General features: G+C 34.5%; 1 protein-coding gene across 8 annotated transcripts in view; it reads left to right on the forward strand.

Moving 5' to 3' along the window:
- The window catches only part of LOC125671953 (tyrosine-protein kinase SRK2-like), a 30,232-nt gene that overhangs the window by 5,454 nt on the left and 7,630 nt on the right, over nt 1-17,148 (forward strand). For all 8 annotated transcript variants that reach the window (XM_048907951.2, XM_048907952.2, XM_048907954.2 and 5 more), the window contains 8 exons: nt 751-1,042; nt 7,023-7,122; nt 9,493-9,606; nt 13,742-13,845; nt 14,019-14,171; nt 14,719-14,871; nt 15,962-16,221; nt 16,858-17,011. In XM_048907951.2, the coding sequence (XP_048763908.1) occupies nt 865-1,042; nt 7,023-7,122; nt 9,493-9,606; nt 13,742-13,845; nt 14,019-14,171; nt 14,719-14,871; nt 15,962-16,221; nt 16,858-17,011 (1,216 nt within the window). In that variant the 5' untranslated portion in view covers nt 751-864. The remainder of the gene's footprint in view (nt 1-750; nt 1,043-7,022; nt 7,123-9,492; nt 9,607-13,741; nt 13,846-14,018; nt 14,172-14,718; nt 14,872-15,961; nt 16,222-16,857; nt 17,012-17,148) is intronic.

Consider the following 17,148-nt stretch of genomic DNA (forward strand, 5'->3'; position numbering starts at 1 on the left):
TTTATCAATCTTTCCATTACAACTGACTGTAAGCTAATATCAAAGTACCATACATCAGCTAATTTTGGCATTGGGAATATTTAGCAAATTTTTCTCAAAAAGATGATTTTAAATCTTATTGCTTTAGTTTTTGGTGCAATTTCATTTTAACGAGTGAGTCATTTGTATAGGAATAGATATATCAAGGTATGATTTTGGACAAAATCTGTCCTGTCAAGAAAATTCAGTAAGCCAACATATCTGACAGTGTGCCAAAATACCTAATATATTGTATCTTTTATCCAGTGACTGTTTCTCAATACAAAGTCATTTTACAAATTACATATTTAACCACACAATGAACACAACAAATTCAATGATATACTTGTGCTTTGTTTACATGCAGGGAAGTCATGCTGCATAACATTGTATAGGTACAAGTATTTTAGGATTTTAGTCCTTCTAAAATATTCTGAATCTCCAAGCTACTTCAAATGTATGGCCATGATATGTATAATACTTGTACTGCAAAATTAAGAAGACTAATTTGAGTAATGTTTGGATTTTGTTATTTTCCTGGTTATGCTCTCTCTCTCTCTCTCTCTCTCTCTCTCTCTCTCTCTCTCGCTCTCTCTCTCTCTCTTGCTCTCTCTCTCTTGCTCTCTTTCTTTGATGAGTATAATTTAAGATAAGAACTTTATATGGTAAAGTTCATTGAATAAGAATTGAATTAATAGACATGTAAAATTGAATATTTTCTCTTTGTTGCAGAAATCAAATGTGAAAAAGAAAAGATACAATTGAAATTGACATCTGTATTTAAATCTGTGTGTAAAGTGGAACTAATGTGAAACAACACAAAGGCTATAGACAGTGCGTATAAATATGGGAGCTTGCTGTGCTAAAAAGGAGCAAACAAATGATACGAAACTAAATGACATAACATCAGACAGTAGTGAACCAGATTCCAAGACGGGGAACGCAGGTAGCAAGAAAAAAGAACGCTACACTAAGGACCCAACATCCTTAGCGTCAGCTGAACAACCCCCACCCACTCCAACACGTAAGTCTTAACCCCCACCCACTCCAACACGCAAGTCTTAACCCCCACCCACTCCAACACGCAAGTCTTAACCCCCACCCACTCCAACACGCAAGTCTTAACCCCCACCCACTCCAACACGCAAGTCTTAACCCCCACCCACTCCAACATGCAAGTCTTAACCCCCACCCACTCCAACACACAAGTCTTAACCCCCACCCACTCCAACACGGAAGTCTTAACCACCGCCCACTCCAACACGCAAGTCTTAATCCCCACCCACTCCAACACGCAAGTCTTAACCCCCACCCACTTCAACACACAAGTGTCCAATGCTTAGATTAACCTCCTCCCACTGAAACAGGCGAGTGTATATAGGTAATTAACCCCCTCCTACACAGACAGTGAGTGTCTATTTTAAGCCCACTGTAACAAGTTATTGTGTATAGCTAATTATACCCCCTCCCACACAAACAGGTGAGTGGCTATTGTTGGTTAACCTTCACGAAAAAGTGATTCAGGATCTCTTGTTATTAGTCTCAATCAGAACATCATTCGGCCTTGTCAATCAAGTCAAGAAAGTTTTTTCTCTCGACTTGACAAAAAAGGCTGAGAGATATTTTGTTTGCACTAAATTCTACCCATTTAAAAATGGCATTGCTAAAACATGGAATGGAAAACAAAACAGAAAACAACAAAAATACGATTGCACAGATTAGGCTTCAATAAATCTCCCTATGGGAGAAGTTATATCTGAATAATGACTATGTATGTGTGTAACTAGCTGCATGTTCAATTCAACAGAGGAACATTCTGTGAGTTTTAGGTAACTACATCCTCAAGTGACATTATAGGATTTTGCAAAATCTCTACTTTATTAAACTCTGTGCATGATAGAAATATATCTTTTGTAGGAATGTTATTCACTTATTCATAAAGCAGCAGTTAGGTTGTTTTTGTTGTTGTTTTTTTTTTTTTTGAAACTGGTAAAATTAGAATTTGACTATTTCAACCAGTTTTTATGCACTTTTTAATGTTGCTGTTCAATGAAAATGTGTGATTTTCTGATGTTGATATATATACTGCTGTTTATGGATGTCTGACTTAAAAAAGGTGGCAACATATTATAATATATTTTCTTTGGTTATTAATTAAATTCTGCTACATAAGGATATTACTATCCTAAGGTTTTGGATGCAAAGAATATTAACTTCAGCCTGCATATATACCAAAGCAGAAGGTGTAATTAGAAGTGCTTGCTCGATTTTGATCAATTATTATTTCAAGCTTACTTCGATCATCAGATTTTCTATGGAGTATAAATGTTGGGTAAAGCACTTCTAGTTCTATGATTGTTTTAATAGACCCATTGATCTACCTGTATTTGATAATCTGCTTGGTCTGTGGTATACCACTCTCAGCCCAGATATGATATGGGTGTGTACATGCACACCCTCAATGTAATATGGACTGTACCTAGATTTTTGTTGTTGTAAATGATCAGTCTCCCTACCAACAAAACTGAAATTGATAAAGGGGTGAATTTCCATGTCACAGGCTAATTTAGTGAATTTCCAAGTCACAGGCTAATTTAGTGAATTTCCATGTGACAGGCTAATTTAGTGAATTTCCATATCACAGGCTACCAGTAATTAAATGAATTTCCATGTGACAGGCTAATTTAGTGAATTTCCTTGTCACAGGCTAATTTAGTGAATTTAGAATTGTTTGCAAACTAAATGTAAATGACATGATTTAACAGAACTTTTCAAACCTTTAATGTTCATGATCAAATTCTCATAAGATTGTATTTTCTATTTAAGGAGATACTCTACATTGTCATAATGGCTAACTTCCTTTTAAAACATGGATGAAAATATAGATACCAGCAATATTTGTCTATTCATTTAAAAAATCAATGCCTAGCTGAGTACCTCGGTAGGTTTGCACGTAGACTGCTGAACTGTAGATCGCGGGTTCGAGTCCAGCAGGGGTTTTAAATTTTTTTCACATTACTTTTTACTAAAACTGCATTTTTTGACTAAATAAAGTAAATTTGAAGGATTTCAATTTCAAAATATTGTTGTACATATCCTCCACTTTTCATCCATATCAAATTTATCGAAAGTAAATGTTGTCATATAATTTAGTTTCAATGCACATCGATATAAAAGCTGGTTGAATTGTACATATGTAATGCAAGTAAAAATTCACTTTGACACTTCTTTCAGATGCTGGTCAAATGATTATGTCAATATCTCAGAAAGTTATGTTTAATAATAAATATTTTAAACCAAATTAACACAATCTACCAGTGCCAATTTATTTTCTAATTCATTCTTGTTTTGTCACGAGTCAACACGATGAGGAAGCATACAAAAATTGTGTCTGCAGTCAAAGAAATTTATTAATTAATAAATACATGTACCATTTTGTTTTCCCACCCCTTTCTGTTTTCTGTTTCATGTTTTAGCAACACACTCTCCATCGTGTGAGAGTCAATCCCCCTAGCTAAATCTCCACGCATCCATTCCATTAGATATATATACATCACATAATAATATGATATGGAAATTGTAACCTAATCGATGTGAGGTTTAGATTAAGTATTGTATGAATAGATATTGATACGCATTTTATATCACCCCAGTTTCATTGTGGTATCAGATTACATTGATTATGACCATAGGTATGACAGTTTAAAGTATTGATATGAAAAAACGGATGTTTTTCTCAAAAAGGATGTTGAAAAAAGATAATTTGCATTTAGAATTATGGCATTACCATGCACATTTGTATTATGACATGTTTGATATAAATAGGCCCTATCATAAAATATATATCAATGAAAAATGATTTGCTCTAAAGCTTGAGAATGTTATGAAGTGTAAGAACCTTTTGAACTTTATAAAATTGTGATACAGTAGTCCTCATAAAGTGATGTTTTATATTCCAAGCTTTTCCATCACAATAAGTATATTATCATGATAAAGAATTGCTATTTATTATATAGCTGATAAATAATCTAATATAAAATCTGTGTAAAATCTAGAGAATGTTAGCGTTCAATATCCTGAGAATTTATTGAACGCTAACTTTGCATTGCATAAATTGCATGTGTGCGCCCGAAACATTCCGAGTATGAGCGTTTAATATTGACCTTACCGTTACGACGTAAACAAGCGGTAATGATGGGTTTAAGGTGGGTCCTTAGTCCTGGATTTTTGGGGTTTAGGTAGCATTTTTTTGTTTGGAATCAATAAATTAACATTCAGAGTAATGAAAAAATGCAAATTAGTTAGGGATTTCCATATTAATTTTCATTACAGACACTACTGAAGTCATGTACCCCATGTAGATTTTTATGAAATTCATTGGAAACAGTTATTTGTTGTTATTTTAAAATAAAAACAACAAGAAAATTGTTTAATTGCATTTATTTATCAAGAAACATGTCAATAACTAAAACACATTTCATTTCCAATATGTTCATCAAGTTTTAGAATAATAAGTGCAAAATTATTGAATTAGCGTTATTCTCCAAAATGTTAAAAAACGAATAAATGTGGACACAATTTCCTTATAGCATGGTTTACATATCATTTTTTCTGTTTATATTAGTAGATGTACACCTATTACTTTTATTTATGAACAAAAATCCATACCTTTCCTTAATAATTTCAAATTTATAGCTTCTAGAGTATGTATACCCCCATAAAAAATCAAAGTCTGGCACCATACAGCTGAACTATTCAAAATCACTCATGGATTAAAATTTTATGTAATTTCACAAAAAGACACAGATAATGATTCCTTATCACCTTAGTAAAATGAAATCTATCGCATAATGGACTTGATAAATAATTTATTGAAAACGGAGTTATTGTCCTTGGATTCAATATTTTGAAACATATCATTGACTATTCAAATATAACTAAGACTTTTGAAATATTTTATAGCTGACAATTTTTTTTAAAAATAACTATTGAAAAAGACCCCAACAAAATTTATGTTCCAGTCATTGACTTTGCTAAATCTTATGACGTCACAGGAGTGTGGAACTAGTACGTTAATATTGAACAGTTAAGAAATGCATGCTGATATTGCACACTTTCACCTTAGATGCCAATATTGATGAATTCTCATCTATTTTGGAGTATTTTGAGTGAAAAGGGATATAATCTAATAACTTAAATACTTTAGCTATATAATAAAAGGGTTATTGAAGTTATATTGGTGAATATAGTTGGTGAACGAGTTGGCTGTAAAAATGCACAAGCTTGCGAGGGCATTTTGAAAGCCAGCTCGTGCCAATATTCACCAGTATAACTTCAGTAACCTTAATATCGCCTATGAGATACAACAACTGGTCACAATGAACTTAAGTTTAGAAGTTTGTATTCTCAAGTAATTCACACATTAAAAAAAATACATTATAAAACAAAACAAAAAGAGGAAAAAGTGTTTAGTTAACATGGTTATTCAGTTAAAGGGACTGATTCACGATTTTCCACAAAATTTTCTTTTTCACTTTTAATGATCAAAATCAATTGTCTAATGTGTTTAAAAGATTTCACATAAAAATTAAGGTTATACATTATCACAGAAGCTCATTTTAGAGAGTTGATTATTTGTTTTGTAAACAAAGATTACGGTGTGTTATTGTTTACGAAATTTTCAAAAGAAATGGATATTGATCTAAATTTATCATTTCTTTCACATTTCAAGCATTTTGGGGTGAAATATGTCATGTAAAAGTTAAAATTTGTGACTATGCAAAATTAAAATACTTTATATTACAAAATCAATATTTCACTTGTTTGTTTGTACAGTGTATACATAAAAAGACTCGAGTCTTTGTTTACATAACACAGATTTAAGGTTAAAATATTAGTTTTATTCTTGCATTCAAAAGGTCAAAATTTTGGCTGTCAACATTAAATGAGTTATATTTTTTCATTTTTAACATTGAAAATGAAAAATATTTTTATCAAAAATCGTGAACCAGTCCCTTTAACATGGTTAACAAGTATTACACAATAACTAAATTTAATCAGTATTTCTATGTGATAATGTTTATTGAATGAGATAATGATTAATGACTGTGTAATATAGTAGAAATCGATGGTTTTGTCAATGGATTCTTTATCAATTAATTCCCAATACTTTACAACTTCAATGGATGTGTCAAGTTCTGTTGACCACTTCATGTACACAACAAGTAATTACTAATTAGAGATTTGTGCCCCCCCCCCCCCCCCCCCCCCCACACACACACACACAAACCAGCTGACAGGACTATGTGGTCCCGGTAGCTTTGTGTTTCTGTTCATTGAATAATTGATAATCCTGCTGTTATTATATACCACTTATCAGTAGAAGTTTCAAGTTCTGCTGGCCTCTTTGTATGTGTGCATGCATGCAACAGGAAATTTTAAAAGTGCTTTGCACCTCGCTTATATAATGACAAATTAGAGGTGTGGAAAAAAAATTGACCGGATTTTGGTATCATGATACAAGGATTTTGCATTTTCAGGCATCCTAATGATGTCAATTTACATTGATTTATTAAGAAATAGCTTTATGTTTAAAAAATAAAAGATTCCACACACATCATTTAAACAAATATGATCATATCAAAACAGCATTACATTAAGAGCCAGGATTCTACTGTACTTTGAAATCTGATTTTTGGTACTTATTCATTGATATGGAATATAGATGCAGAGTTTCTTGCATGATGGACATTTGAATAAGTTCACCAGTCCGAACCATGAAATCTACGGTCACTTCCACCTGGCTTGGATTTCTTGAAAAAAAATCTTTCTTTTATTTGAGCAGTCAAACTTTAGTAAAATCTCAGACTTTTAAAGTACAAGTTTCGACTTCAGTTTGGTTTGATAAATCCAGACCTGGTCCAGTGGAATTTTGGTGGACAAAACCTTCAGACTGACATTCCGTAGATGACATTATGTAATGGTGTAATGTTATTTGCTTGTAGCTCACAAATCGTCACTGAGAGCCCTGTATGACTATGATGCACGAGCTGATGATGATCTGAGTTTTAAGAAGGGAGATCTTTTATACCTCTTAGATGACAGGTAAGTTATAAGAAAACAAGATACACCATAAAATAGCAAATGAATAGTTCACCTGTCCACTCTCCGTACAATGTCCACTGAAGACAATATCATTACTATATATTGTTCTGTTCGTTAATGATTATGTTCATTGGTGACTATTCATAGTCAATCTTTGAATGCTGTTTTTAAAAGTGTAGTCAACCTTTAAATTAAAATTTTGATACATTAATCTAGATAAAACATTTGTAGGCGATTTTTTTGGACAGACATTGTTGGCAAGCTATCCATATCCTGAGATTTAGGATCTGTTGATAATACATACATGTTGTTATGTCTGTGTTCTGTTACTCATTGACACACAGTCAATCATGATACTGTATTAGTGTACAGAAACAATAAAAGCTTTAACAGTCTTAAACGAATATGTTAGGTGCATTTCTGTACAGCAGATAAACTGATATCAAAGCTTAGAGGGATTGAATACTAAGCACAGGTAGATGTAGTCCTACGTCAGTCTGTCAGTTCATTTGCTGACATATATGTATGTATCCTTATTTCACTTCCTCCTTGGAGCACGTCATTTGAGGATGATTTGTCTCACTACATAGGACACAGACAACTCTACATAAGCATGTAAAACAAGGCTCGTAAAACAACGAAATATCAAGTTTTTAAGAGACAACATAAAACCATGCATTTCTGTGTTCTTAATTTGTGTAAGAGATGAATACTACAGCCATTATGAAGACATGATACCATTCTAATTGATTCCAGGGGGTTGAGTTAAGGTGTTTATACCTGAAATTGAATTCTATATGAGAATATGACAAGTTTATTAGAATGAAATGTTCATCAGAATTCAGTTCATTCTTCAGAAGATACTATTGCCATTTTGGCCTATATACTGCTATCTCAGTCAGAGTTTATAACTAAATGGTTTTGCTCTGGTCAACATTTGTATCAAATTATGACATATTCTACCTTTGATAATAGCTAGGACACATAAACTATTAATAGTTTGCCGTGTTGATTAAAAGTATTGCCATAAAAAGTATACCCATTGAATTGGTAAGAAAATAACTTGTATAGCCCAAAAGAACTACTACATAAATATGATTTTCAAAGATTTTCATTTTCTGCCCTCCTTTTGAATTCGCAGATCTTAGTTGCGCTGTATGACGAGTTGTTTTGCAGTTTGTTTCATATCGTGTTGATAAAGCTTATCCCACTTTTAAAAGACAGCCATGGGATTGTATGAATATTAGATATTCTAAATTTAAACTCACTTGGCATATTTCCAACTTAGCTAACAATTCCTTGTTTTGTGGACACAAATTGTAATAATCATAATTATTTTGTTTTTATTTTCCAGCTATAGGTATGAAGAGTTTTGATATTAAAAATTTTCATTTAACTACCAGTTGATTCATATACATGTATGTACAATTAGTGTATTCTTCCCATGATCATGATAAATTTACATAAAATTTTAAAATTTGATTCTTACATGCCGGACACATTTGAATAAGTTTACTTGTACCAAAAATGACTATAGTCCGAAGGAATGTTTGGTGGACAAAACCTTTTGACCGACAATTTTCAAAAACTTGATCTCTGACGGTACACATATATATTTTCTTAAATTATTATTTTCCTATGGAGTTGATGATTTGTATTTCATCCCATTATTTTATGCATGGGAGATAGACATGTAAAATTTCTTTCAGTTTTGTGTTAATGGGTATGATGATTTTATACTTTATTTAGTAGTATTCAGTATCATATTCTCCTTCATGTTGCAAGACATTATGTTTTATACATGTCTGACATATGTCACATATTTGTTAATCTCATGGTTTTTTCAAACATAGCTGTATAAATTCTTCTTTCTAAGGCAACATTGATGTCTGCATTTCTGTGTGATCCCTATATAAAAGTATTACTGTGATTAATTGTATAGATATAGTTGCCAAATCACCATTATGAGGTACCCCCCCCCCCCCAACTGTTTTGTCAATATCCCCCTTCCTCTCCTCTCATACAGACAGATGCACACTCACAGTGCTTAGTACACATAGTATGTACCTTACAAAACTTAGCACATTCCACTTTGATTATCAAAGCTTGGCAACTATGTACATGTGACTTTTGTAAGTTTGACAGAATATTTTTTTGCCTTATCCTAAGTGGTGTAGTATTGTATTGTAAATGTTTCTGTACCCACAGTTTTGAATTTCCTTGATCAAGGGGATAATATGGCTTTTGTGAAATTAAATGTAAAAGTTGCAAGTTTGATTAAAAGAAAAATAGACCTGTGCAGGAATTTTCCTTAACAAATAAGGACATGTTATCAATGTAGTGAACTGACTTGTGGTTGTTTTATTTCAGTGATACTGATTGGTGGTTTGCCAAACATGCCAACCCTAACTACAGCAATACAAAGGTTGAGGGATATGTTCCCAGAAATTACGTAGCCAAGGAAGACTCACTGGAGTCTTATGAGTAAGTCTGTGAACAAACACAGTAAGTCTGTTAACTAACACAGTAAGTATGTTAACAAACACAGTAAGTCTGTCAACATACACAGTAAGTCTGTTAACAAACACAGTAAGTCTGTTAACAAACACAGTAAGTCTGTTAACACACACAGTAAGTCTGTTAACACACACATAGTAAGTCTGTTAACAAACACAGTAAGTCTGTTAACTAACACAGTAAGTCTGTTAACAAACACAGTAAGTCTGTCAACACACACAGTAAGTCTGTTAACAAACACAGTAAGTCTGTTAACAAACACAGTAAGTCTGTTAACACACACAGTAAGTCTGTTAACACACACATAGTAAGTCTGTTAACAAACACAGTAAGTCTGTTAACAAACACAGTAAGTCTGTTAACACACACAGTAAGTCTGTCAACACACACATAGTAAGTCTGTTAACACACACAGTAAGTCTGTTAACACACACAGTAACTCTGTCAACACACACAGTAAGTCTGTCAACACACACAGTAAGTCTGTCAACACACACAGTAAGTCTGTTAACAAACACAGTAAGTCTGTCAACACACACAGTAAGTCTGTCAACACACACAGTAAGTCTATTAACACACACAGTAAGTCTGTTAAACACACACAGTAAGTCTGTCAACACACACAGTAAGTCTGTTAAACACAAACACACACAGTAAGTTTGTCAACAAACACAGTAAGTCTGTCAACAAACACAGTAAGTCTGTCAACAAACACAGTAAGTCTGTTAACAAACGCAGTAAGTCTGTTAACAAACGTAGTAAGTCTTTTAATATACATAGTGTCTGTTAATAAAGAACAGTGTGACTTCTTTCCAGTTAGCTATGGAATACTGATACAGTGGAACCCTGTTATTACATTTCTCATTTTCTCACATTAAAATAATGTAAAACTGGGGATTTTCTGAGCGATCTGCAACACTGTCTTCACCATTTTGTTTAACTTCCACTTCCTTACATAAGGCATTTGTATAAATGTAAACTCAAGAACTTGTTCGTACGCAAAATTTGGACATCAATTTATAAAACAAACATTGTTTCAATTGATAATTCTTTATTTAGCTCAATTTTTATTTTCAAAATAACACAGGTCAATACACAAATGTAGTGTGTATGAAATAATGGGATCCACACCTCACACACTTTATTATAAATCCATGTGATGACGCAGTTGTCAGACGACACACATGTGAGGTATTATGTAAATGCTAGGTATTTTGCATGTAAAATAAAACTTTTTAATTTCTTATCAGTGTGTCTCGACTTGTTTACCTTTGGGAACTGATCACACAAGTTTACTAGAAATATGATATTCATTTCTGGTATCAGCGAAGAGTTTATCCAAGCTGTGATAACGTGACTGAAGTTTGAATTTTGTCTTAATTATTTCTGATACCCAAGCTAACAGTTGAAGTAAATTTTACGAGATTAAGTACTATTCATGAATAAACACTATTTAATTGTTTATCAATGGCTTTAATTGATACAAGGACCCCTCCAGATCCATCAAAGTGTGATCTGTCGAGCATCACTTATCTCCTAACAGTCCAGGAAAGCCCGAGTCCATCCACTTGTGAACAACTGATTACTGATATAAGACGTGTCTTATTGTGATCAACATTGAACTTGTATATTTCGTCAGAATTTTTACAACGTAATACCAAATCACAGCATCTTGGGACAATGTAAATACCATGTCTATTTTATCTAGGTTGTGTGCTTTTATATTCCAATGTAATAAGCAATTTAACATAATAAACCATGAACTTAAAAACGAGGTTCCACTGTATTGCCAGCATTACTTGCTTTGTGAGTACATTGCAATGAAACATGGGTTAGTGAGTTTGCTAGCAACACATCGCTCATGGAAAGCACCTTTATTCTCATGAGTAAGTCTACAAACAATGATAGTCTTTTAACAAGCACGAGCTAAGTCTGAGATGTAAGTCTATCTTGAGCACAAACTTTGTCTCAGAAGTGGGTCTGATGATAAGCACACATTCAGTCTTCTGAGTTAAGTCTGTTGACAAGCTGACACTTAGTCTTCCGAGTTACAAGTCTGTTGACAAGCACACACTTAGTTAGTCTTCCGAGTTAAGTTTGTTGACAAGCACACTCTTAGTTAGTCTTCTGAGTTAAGTCTGTTGACAAGCACACTCTTAGTTAATCTTTCGAGTTAAGTCTGTTGACAAGCACACTCTTAGTTAGTCTTCCGAGTTAAGTCTGTTGACAAGCACACTCTTAGTTAGTCTTTCGAGTTAAGTTTGTTGACAAGCACACTCTTAGTTAGTCTTCTGAGTTAAGTCTATTGACAAGCACACTCTTAGTTAGTCTTCTGAGTTAAGTCTGTTGACAAGCACACTCTTAGTTAGTCTTCTGAGTTAAGTCTGTTGACAAGCACACTCTTAGTTAGTCTTCTGAGTTAAGTCTGTTGACAAGCACACTCTTAGTTAGTCTTCCGAGTTAAGTCTGTTGACAAGCACACTCTTAGTTAGTCTTCCGAGTTAAGTCTGTTGACAAGCACACACTTAGTCTTCCGAGTTAAGTCTGTTGACAAGCACACACTTAGTTAGTCTTCTGAGTTAAGTCTGTTGACAAGCACACACTTAGTCTTCCGAGTTAAGTCTGTTGACAAGCACACTCTTAGTTAGTCTTCCGAGTTACAAGTCTGTTGACAAGCACACTCTTAATTAGTCTTCTGAGTTAAGTCTGTTGACAAGCACACTCTTAGTTAGTCTTCTGAGTTAAGTCTGTTGACAAGCACACTCTTAGTTAGTCTTCCGAGTTAAGTCTGTTGACAAGCACACTCTTAGTTAGTCTTCCGAGTTAAGTCTGTTGACAAGCACACACTTAGTCTTCCGAGTTAAGTCTGTTGACAAGCACACACTTAGTTAGTCTTCTGAGTTAAGTCTGTTGACAAGCACACACTTAGTTAGTCTTCTGAGTTAAGTCTGTTGACAAGCACACACTTAGTCTTCCGAGTTAAGTCTGTTGACAAGCACACACTTAGTTAGTCTTCCGAGTTAAGTCTGTTGACAAGCACACTCTTAGTTAGTCTTCTGAGTTAAGTCTGTTGACAAGCACACACTTAGTCTTCCGAGTTAAGTCTGTTGACAAGCACACACTTAGTTAGTCTTCCGAGTTAAGTCTGTTGACAAGCACACTCTTAGTTAGTCTTCTGAGTTAAGTCTGTTGACAAGCTGACACTTAGTTAGTCTTCCGAGTTAAGTCTATTGACAAGCACACACTTAGTTAGTCTTCCGAGTTAAGTCTGTTGACAAGCACACTCTTAGTTAGTCTTCCGAGTTAAGTCTATTGACAAGCACACACTTAGTTAGTCTTCCGAGTTAAGTCTGTTGACAAGCACACTCTTAGTTAGTCTTCTGAGTTAAGTCTGTTGACAAGCACACTCTTAGTTAGTCTTCTGAGTTAAGTCTGTTGACAAGCACACACTTAGTTAGTCTTCTGAGTTAAGTCTGTTGACAAGCACACACTTAGTCTTCCGAGTTAAGTCTGTTGACAAGCACACACTTAGTTAGTCTTCTGAGTTAAGTCTGTTGACAAGCACACTCTTAGTTAGTCTTCTGAGTTAAGTCTGTTGACAAGCACACACTTAGTCTTCCGAGTTAAGTCTGTTGACAAGCACACACTTAGTTAGTCTTCCGAGTTAAGTCTGTTGACAAGCACACTCTTAGTTAGTCTTCTGAGTTAAGTCTGTTGACAAGCTGACACTTAGTTAGTCTTCCGAGTTAAGTCTATTGACAAGCACACACTTAGTTAGTCTTCCGAGTTAAGTCTGTTGACAAGCACACTCTTAGTCTTCCGAGTTAAGTCTGTTGACAAGTGCACACTTGGTCTTACAAGCTCACACTTAAAACATAGACACACACACACACCCCTCCACTTTTTAGATGTCTTTTTCCCTGAGAAAAAAATCATGCTGAATCTTCTTTTTCCACAGACACTTGAATAAGTGAGAAGGGCTATCAGAATTATTTTCCTTTTGTTCTGAAATAATGATATATATGATAATAATGAAATATTTTTTATATGATGAATCAACGTGGATTAGTGGGTATTTAATTGAAAGTGTTTCTATTTCCAGCTGGTTTATGGGAGCTTTATCCAGAAAAGAATCTGAGCGACTGCTTCTCTCCCCAGGAAATGAGATGGGATGTTTCTTAATTAGGGAAAGTGAAACCAGTCCAGGTATAGCTTTCAATATGGTCAACAAATGCATGATACATGTAGATCTTATGATTTCATATGAATGACTTTATGTAACAATACCATTGAACATTGTCAATTTCAACACATTCATCCAATTTGAATACAAAATAACGAGATGCCTATGTTATGACATACGTTCGGTTCTTTTCTAGGAAACTATGTACTTTCTGTGAGAGATTATGAAGATGCTAAGGGTGACACAGTTAAACATTACAAAATACGCAACATGGACAATAACCGAGGTTATTACATTGCGGCACGAAGGGTCATGACCTCCCTACCAGAACTCATCAATCACTACTCAGGTAATGAACAGACTCTGGGGTATCTATGCATTAGCGTTATGAGCACCAGCAAGAATAATTCTGTTTCCTCCTTTTTCAATCTGTGGATATAATCAAGAAGGAAGTAAGCTGTTGTAGATTGTGTAGACCAGATGATCTACAACTGTATTAGGCTTAAGGAGGAATAATACCACACCCCAAAGGAAATATGAAAAAGTGTGCAATTATATTTTGAAGTTGAACTACTTAAGTGTATTTAGTAAAAATCATAGGTTTAGTGAATAATAATTAGGGGGAAAATGAGAATGTTCATGGGACTCAAACTCATGATCTACAGATTAGCAACCATATACATTAATTCACTGAGTTAACAAGTTAGGCAACAAAATTTAAAAGGAGAAGGAATGCATGATTGATATTTACATACACACTTGTTTTTCGAAAGGAAGTCGGCCATGATGACAATGTGTTATTCCTCCTTAAATGAATAAACCAGAATTATAGAATTTTGTTTCTAACCTGTGAAGTTATTTCTACAGCTCTGGGTATGTGAAATCTGTATTTGTAGGTCAGTCTGATGGGTTGTGTCGACAATTATCGAAACCATGTCCTAAATCGAAACCAGTCATCAGTCTGAACAAAGATGCCTGGGAAATCCCGAGAGAGTCACTTGAGTTCAGCAGAAAACTGGGAGCAGGGCAGTTTGGAGAAGTCTGGAGAGGTAAACAGTCATTATACTAGAAAAGTCTGGAATCATTTGCACAAAAGTTAACTGACTTTAATGGACAGTTAACTTGTCGTTAACATTGTTGACTAAATATAAACCATCAGTTAAACTTATCTAACTTTTGTATAACCGAGTCCTGGCTTGGATTTCTGGGGGAGGGGGGTATCAATCTTAAGTTTGAGTTTTCTTTTATTTGAGCAGTCAAAATTTTAGCAAAATTTCAGACAGAAGTTGTTGTTTTTAAAGAAATTCAAGCCTGGGGAAGGATTTTACTTCTCCAAAAAAGCAAATTTTACTGTTTCTCATCCTTTCTGCATCATGGATTAATTAAAATTAGATCCTGATTAGTGTAGTGATATACGTATTGAGTGGATCAAGGGATCTAATTTTAATTAGATTGCCAAAAAGAGAAGTGAAATACTCTAAAACTAGGAGCAGGACTATTAGGAGGTGTCTTGCAAAGTGAAGTAGTCAAAATATTGATTTTAAGAAATCATGGCTAGGAAAATTTTGAGGTATCTGGAAAGGTAAAATAATCATAATACATGTATTGTTAGTCATTATTTACAAGACACTTTTTTAACCTCTGTAACAGTCAAGAAAAATTGATACATTATAGAGATTTACAAAGAAATCTGTGAATACCAAGTACTGTAGATAAGGTTTTACTTGTTAGATTTTTACTGTTTTAAAGCACACAGAAGTATACTACAGTGTAATTTCTTTCACTAAAAACTGAAAACTGTGAAATTAAGACTGCAGTAAATATCAATTACCCATAACATTTCTTTAGAAAGGACACATAAACCATGAATTTAAGATTGCCTACAACGGATTTAGAAACTATGAAAATAACCAGGAGGAAACTTGTTTACAATGTTTTCAAGTTATTTGCAAATTCATCATTACATCTAGCAATATTATAAGTTAGATGTATTTATAATAACAATCACTCATGAGTCATGAAAATATCTTCTTCCTTAAATGTGCCAATCTCATTAAAATTGAATTTGCTGAAAAATTCGGATCTACAGTACATTATATGATTGCTTTGATTGTAAATATTTTATTTGTGAATTTCTAGGAAAATGGAACAAAACCACAGATGTCGCCATAAAGACACTAAAGCCAGGGACCATGTCAAAAGATGCTTTCCTGGAGGAAGCTAACATCATGAAACAGTGTAAGCATGACAAACTGGTCCGTCTGTATGCTGTGTGTACGGACATAGAACCCATCTACATCGTCACCGAGCTGATGTCCAAGGGAAGTCTGCTGGACTTTCTCCGTGACGATGATGGACAGAACCTGAAGTTCCAGCAGCTGGTGGATATTGCAGCCCAGGTAGGTGACACCATAGACTAGTTTGCTTCATTTCCTGTACAATGTCTTGAAACAACAAAAAGTATAAAGTGGCTGGGTTCTTAATAGGTACTTGAAGTAGCATGCCAGATGTACTGTAGTTGCATGACTCACACTTGGAGAGACATCTAAAGAATCAAGGTCAATTGAGTATAAGTGCAGCAACAGGGACACGAGTTGAAAACAAATACATGTATCAACTATAGCATGAAGGTGCTAAAATGATGTACATCAAGCGTTGTATGATTGATTGTACATGTATATTGTTTAATGTCCCTCTCGAGAAACTTTCACTCATATGGAGACATCACCATTACTGGTGAAGGGCTGCAAAATTTAGGCCTTATGGCTATTGAGCAGGGATGGGTCTTTATCATGCCACACCTGCTGAGACAGGGGGCCTCAGTTTTTGTGGTCTCATCCGAAGGACCGCCCCATTTAGTTGCCTCTTACGACAAGCAAGGGATACTGGGAAACCATCCTAACCTGGATCAACATGGGAGACAAGCTTTGCAAGAGTAAACAATAGACATATATGCATAGTACATAAAGACCAACTTGGTAAGAAATTTCTGAATAGAATGTATGTGTGCACCAAATTTTATCCATTCTATTCAGATTGCTAGTGGTATGGCGTTTTTGGAAGAGAAGAAGCTGATCCACAGAGATTTGGCTGCTAGGAATGTGTTAGTTGGTGACAACAACATTGCGAAGGTGGCAGACTTTGGCTTGGCTCGGGTTATTGAGGACGATGAATACAACCCAAAGCATGGTAAACTCTGATAACCAGCACTAGGCACTGGAAGTCATGTGTATTTTTATTATGCCCCCTGAGATCGAAGATCGGGGGGCATATTGTTTTTGTCCTGTCTCTCATTCTGTAATTCTGTCTGAAACTTTAACCTTGCT

The sequence above is a fragment of the Ostrea edulis genome, chromosome 4 (assembly GCF_947568905.1).
Source record: "Ostrea edulis chromosome 4, xbOstEdul1.1, whole genome shotgun sequence".
Classification (NCBI taxonomy): domain Eukaryota; kingdom Metazoa; phylum Mollusca; class Bivalvia; order Ostreida; family Ostreidae; genus Ostrea; species Ostrea edulis.